The 6,000-nt window shown below is 41.4% G+C and overlaps 1 protein-coding gene across 1 annotated transcript in view; it reads right to left on the minus strand.

Moving 5' to 3' along the window:
* LOC140407371 (metastasis-associated protein MTA3-like) overlaps nt 1-5,669 on the minus strand; it is a gene marked incomplete at its 5' end in the record, with an annotated part of 29,173 nt that extends 23,504 nt beyond the window's left edge. Inside the window, 2 exons of the mRNA XM_072494919.1 lie at nt 1,072-1,260; nt 5,532-5,669. Coding sequence (XP_072351020.1) covers nt 1,072-1,260; nt 5,532-5,669 — 327 coding nt within the window. The remainder of the gene's footprint in view (nt 1-1,071; nt 1,261-5,531) is intronic.
* Between the last annotated feature and the right edge of the window lie 331 nt (nt 5,670-6,000).

Here is a 6,000-nt window from a genome sequence, read left to right on the forward strand (position 1 = left end):
GCAGCAGTCTAAACATTAGGACCAGACCTTTCAGGAGTAAAATTAGAAAACACTCCTACACAACAATGGTAGAAGGGAAGGCAGGAGTTTGCAACACTTGTCAATCAATTGTAAATGTAAATTTTCGATTGATGAGATTTTTGTAATCCAAAATTAAGGAATTTGGGGTAAAGGTGGTTATGTGGAGATCTACTATGGTAATAATAATAATCTTTATTGTCACAAGTAGGCTTACATTAACACTGCAATGAAGTGACTGTGAAAAGCCCCTAGTCGCCACACTCTGGCGCCTGTTCGAGTACACAGAGGGAGAATTCAGAATGTCCAATTCACCTAACAGCGGGACCGGAGGGAGGAAACCGGAGCACCCGGAGGAAATCTGCGCAGATACAGGGAGAACGTGCAGACTCCACACAGACAGTGACCCAGTGACGGCATAACAAGGGTTACATGGCTTACTCCTGTTCCAATGTAAACGTGGAGTCAATGCATGAGGTAAACTTGGAATAAGGAAGAAGGGAAGGAAATAAGTGGAAGTGGGAGTGTAGAAATTCAGGTAGAGTGAAATAACGTAACATAAGATAAAGAGTCATTCCACTCAAAAACCAAGAAAGGGAATTAAATTGAGGAAATATTTATTTGGGGACCAGGAGGTGGTTCGGTGATTAATAGACGAGGAGGATTCTCAAAAAGAAATTGGCAGGTTAGTAAAAGGCAAAGTGTTCAACAGTGGCGGAAGAGTTGGGGATGTAGAAATAGATTCCCTGAAAATGTAGATCGCTAAATAATGTAACATTACAAATGTTTTTGCAAACTAAATCTTACTTGCATCTACTTTCTATTATTTCATTATTCTTTTTTTATTCACAAGAGAAGAATGCATCGACTTCTAAAGAGCAGACATCCTTATCATCATGTAGGATTCTTGCAGCTCAGAGATGAACCCTTCTGTCATCATAACAAGCTGCATGAGACGTTAATCTGCTTATGAAGGAATCCCATTTCTACAGTACTACCCAATCGTTCTCAATGCACCAATGATCTGTAGAATAAAAGTTCTGATGTGCTTACAAAGTCTTGTCGTATGTCATTAAAATCCTTGCCATACTTTTCCAATGCCTCTTCAAAAAGGCTAGCTTCAGATGCAGACCATTCCTCCATTTCATCTCTGCAGAGAACAGGGCCACCCTGTGGTACCAAAATGCTGATTGCATTTGTCAAATCATAGTTGTGCTTGTGCAATGTGTCCATTGCGTGGAACTAATGGAAGAAAACAAAATGTAAAAGTAGATATAGTAACCTGTGCAAAAGAAGGAAGCTTATGATACATGCCAGAGTTTTTTGTAAAAATAAAGGATTCTATAATTATGCTATCCGATCTCTCTTGGCATTGCTCACAGAGTGAAGTTATGACAAACATAATCTAATTCCTAGCCAAGAAATAGTGCACCGCAGGGACGAAGGAATGAAGTAAAGATAACTGGATTGCAGAGCACAGAGTGAGATGGCCAGAGGTAAGGGAGAGGGATTGGGGGAAATGAAGCACGTGGGAAGAAAGTAATTGGAAAGAGGGGATTTGAGCACAGCACAAGAGGCTGTTGAGGTGAGAGAGAGGTAAGCGTTTTAAAACCACTGGGCTCCAACAATGTTTGCCATAGCAAATTATGTTGGAAACTATGTTGAAGTTTTGTGGATCTGATTTGAATCAGAAGACTTTATTTTTGTTTTCCAATCAGAAAACTGGCCTTTACATTATCAGAATTGTTTTCTAAAATTGTCAGAAAGACTGATCATTCAGACTAAACATGATTTCCTGTTTGTGAACCTGCTTCTCGTGAACACTGCCCAGTCCATTACGCGAACCCACCTCCCATCCATTGACTCTGTCTACACCTCCCCCACTGCCTGGGGAAAGCGGGCAGCATCATTAAAGCCCCTCCCACCCAGGGTATTCACTCTTTCAACTTCTTCCATCGGGCAGGAGATACAGAAGTCTGAGAACACACGCTAACAGATTCAAAAACTGCTTCTTCCCCATAACTCTTATGGACTGAACTGAATGCTTCACACATCTTTTCTACTGAGTAGTACTGCAATCTGCATGCTCACCTGTTGCCTGTGCCTATGTATTTACATTGTGTATTTATGTATGTTCTATGTTTTTTTTAACATATGGAATGATCTGTCTGGACTGTGTGCAGAACAATACTTTTCACTGTACCTCTGTACACGTGACAAAACAAATCCAGATTGTTTTAGATTGATAAGAGAAAGCTTTGATCTATATTTGAGGATTGTATTCTACCAAATTGCTAAACATATTAATATTGGGGCAATTTAACAATCATGACCCACCAGTGTGACCGTTGCACATATTAATGTGATTAAATGGTTTAGCCTCAGGGAATGCCAGGAATTCAAACTTCAGACATCTGAGACAGACAAGGCCGCCAAACAAAAAATTCACAAAGACATCTGAAATGTGCCTCACGGGAGACTGCTGAGTAAAATAAGGGCCCATGGTTTCATAGATTTCATAGAAGTTACAGTGCAGAAGGAGGCCATTCGGCCCATCGAGTCTGCACCAGCTCTTGGAAAGAGCACCCTACCCAAGGTCAACACCGCCACCCTATCCCCATAACCCAGTAACCCCACCCAACACTAAGGGCAATTTTGGACACTAAGGGCAATTTATCATGGCCAATCCACCTAACCTGCACATCTTTGGACTGTGGGAGGAAACCGGAGCACCCGGAGGAAACCCACGCACACACGGGGAGGATGTGCAGACTCCGCACAGACAGTGACCCAAGCCGGAATCGAACCTGGGACCCTGGAGCTGTGAAGCAATTGTGCTATCCACAAGGCTACCGTGCTGCCCTAGTATTCGAGGTATTCGAGGCAAGGTACTAACATGGATTGACGATTGGCTGTCAGGCAGAGAGTTGGGATAAAAGGTTCTTTTTCGGAATGGCAACCGGTGACGAGTGGTGTCCCGCAGGGTTCAGTGTTGGGGCCACAGCTGTTCTCTTTATATATTAACGGGACTGATGACGGGACTGGGAGCATTCTGGCTAAGTTTGCCGATGATACAAAGATAGGTGGAAGGGTAGGTAGTATGGAGGAGGTGGGATGGCTGCAGAAAGATTTAGACAGTTTAGGAGAGTGGTCCAAGAAATGGCTGATGAAATTCAACGTGGGCAAGTGCGAGGTCTTGCACTTTGGAAAAAAGAATAGAGGCATGGCCTATTTTCTAAACGGTGACAAAATTCATAATGCTGACGTGCAAAGGGACTTGGGAGTCCTAGTCCAGGATTCTCTAAAGGTAAACTTGCAGGTTGAGTCCGTAATTAAGAAAGCAAATGCAATGTTGTCATTCATCTCAAGAGGCTTGGAATATAAAAGCAGGGATGTACTTCTGAAGCTTTATAAAGCATTAGTTAGGCCCCATTTAGAATACTGTGAGCAATTTTGGGCCCCACACCTCAGGAAGGACATACTGGCACTGGCGCGGGTCCAGCGGAGATTCACACGGATGATCCCAGGAATGGTAGGCCTAACATACGATGAACGTCTGAGGATCCTGGGATTATATTCATTGGCGTTTAGGAGGTTGAGGGGAGATCTAATAGAAACTTACAAGATAATGAATGGCTTAGATAGGGTGGATGTAGGGAAGTTGTTTCCATTAGCAGGGGAGACTAGGACCCGGGGGCACAGCCTTAGAATAAAAGGGAGTCACTTTAGAACAGAGATGAGGAGAAATTTCTTCAGCCAGAGAGTGGTGGGTCTGTGGAATTCATTGCCACAGAGGGCGGTGGAGGCCGGGACGTTGAGTGTCTTTAAGACAGAAGTTGATAAATTCTTGATTTCTCAAGGAATTAAGGGCTATGGAGAGAGAGCGGGTAAATGGAGTTGAAATCAGCCATGATTGAATGGTGGAGTGGACACGATGGGCCGAATGGCCTTACTTCCACTCCTATGTCTTATGAAATACAACTATGTAGACACGCTTAATTATATGGTTAATAAAATATATAATTACCAGCTGCCTTTCTTTGGCACCTTGCATCATTCCAAAGAATCTCAACATAAGCTTGAAAAATAACACCTCATCTTTCTATTAGGTTCCTGCAGTCCTCTTGACCATAACAACTTCAAACCATGGCTACAGTTTCCATTCCCTCTGAGAAAGCAGGTGGGATGTTGTTCCCAGAGATGAGGAAAGAGAACAGTTTGATACTTGAGGTGGAAATCCAAGTTGAAACACTACTAGCAGAGTGGTCTGCACCGTCAATCTGCTTTACTTCTTCTACCAGACTCATACGAACATATGAATTAGAGGAGTAGGAGTTGACAACTTGGGCCCTTGATCCTGCTCTACAATCCAGTAAGATCATGGCTGCTCTCATTGTAACCTCAGTCCCGGGCCATAGGAGTCTGCTCCACCTTGCCAGATTTTCCATATTTCCTTTTCTATCTATTCTCTTCAGTTGCTCACACACACTCTGTCTGGATCCTGTGCATGCACTTTGCACCTTTAATATCTCTCTTGTCTTCTGTTAACATCACTTCCAGTATTTAACTGTCTCTGGTTCTTCCCAGAAGAATTTGCAGGTCAACCCATCTCTTTTCCTGTGAGTGTTTTTGTTCCCCCCACCCTTATTTCAATCCTTTTTAAATGCTGTTATTCTGTAACATCTTCTAGTCTTGAAGAAGTGACATGGGGCTTTTCATAGTAACTTCATTGCAGTGTTAATGTAAGCTTACTTGTGACAATAAAAAGATTATTATTTAGACCTGAAATAGCTGGTCCTCAAAAAATTCTCAGTGGGTTTGTCAAACATGATTTCCCTTTCATAAATCCATGTTGACTTTGTCGAATCACGTTGCTGTTTTCTAAGTGTCGTTATCACATCCTTTACAACAAACTAGTGTATTTCCCCTACTACTAATGTTAGGCAAACCAGTCTTTAATTCCTGGTTTTCTCTCTCCCTCCTTCTTTAAATAGTGGGGTTATATTTGCCACCCTCTAATCTGCTGGATCTGTCCCAGAATCTACAGAATTTTGGAAGCTGACAACCAACACTATTTCCATGGCCACCACCTTTCGTAGATTATCAGACCCTGGGGATTTATAGGCTTTCAGTCCTATTAATTTTTACAGCACTAGTTTTTTTACTACTATTAATTTCCTTCAATTCCTCCTTCTCAGTAGAGTCTTGCTTCTCTAGCATTTCTGGAAAGTTATTTATATCTTCTTCTGTGAAGACAGAACAAAAGCAGTTATCCTCAGGTTTGCTACTTTTTCTAGCAACTTTATATTACTCCTCTTTCGATCTAATACAAGCCTTAATTTCTTTTGTTAGCCTTGGTTGGGCCACTTTGCCTGTTCTGGTTTTGTGCTAGAAATGAATGTATAACTGTCTCAATGCATGCATTAATTCCTTAAATATTAGCCACTGCCTATCCACCGTTGTGCCTTTCAATGAAGTTACCCAATCTTTTGCAGCCAACTCATCACTCATACCATTGCAGTTTCTGTTGCAAAATTAAGTACAGAATGCAGATTTGAATCACTAGTTTGCATATGACCTTTTAGTCCAATGTTAGCTGAAACAAGCGAAATCATCAGAAACTGTACTCTGAATGCCTCATAGATAAACCACTACAATTAAATATAAACACTAAGTTGACCGTTAAACATTTCCCAAACTAATTATTTTGAAAGCGTATTTGAAATTAATTCTTAAATTGCACTGAGGGTCATTTCTATATTTTTTAGGACAGCACAATCCCTGAATAAAAGGTACGGCGGAAACCAGAAATTAGTTTCTACTTGAGGAAATCAATTTGTTCTTTTCCCCTCTTCTACATCAATTACAGAAAGTCATGAGAGAAGGAAGTGTCACACCCTTTCAAAGTGCAAGGTAATATGGAATTCATTATTAACACAAAGAAATATATTTTTAGTTTAGTTCAATGTGACAATAACGGAT

This window comes from Scyliorhinus torazame, unplaced genomic scaffold (assembly GCF_047496885.1).
Source record: "Scyliorhinus torazame isolate Kashiwa2021f unplaced genomic scaffold, sScyTor2.1 scaffold_1509, whole genome shotgun sequence".
Lineage (NCBI taxonomy): Eukaryota > Metazoa > Chordata > Chondrichthyes > Carcharhiniformes > Scyliorhinidae > Scyliorhinus > Scyliorhinus torazame.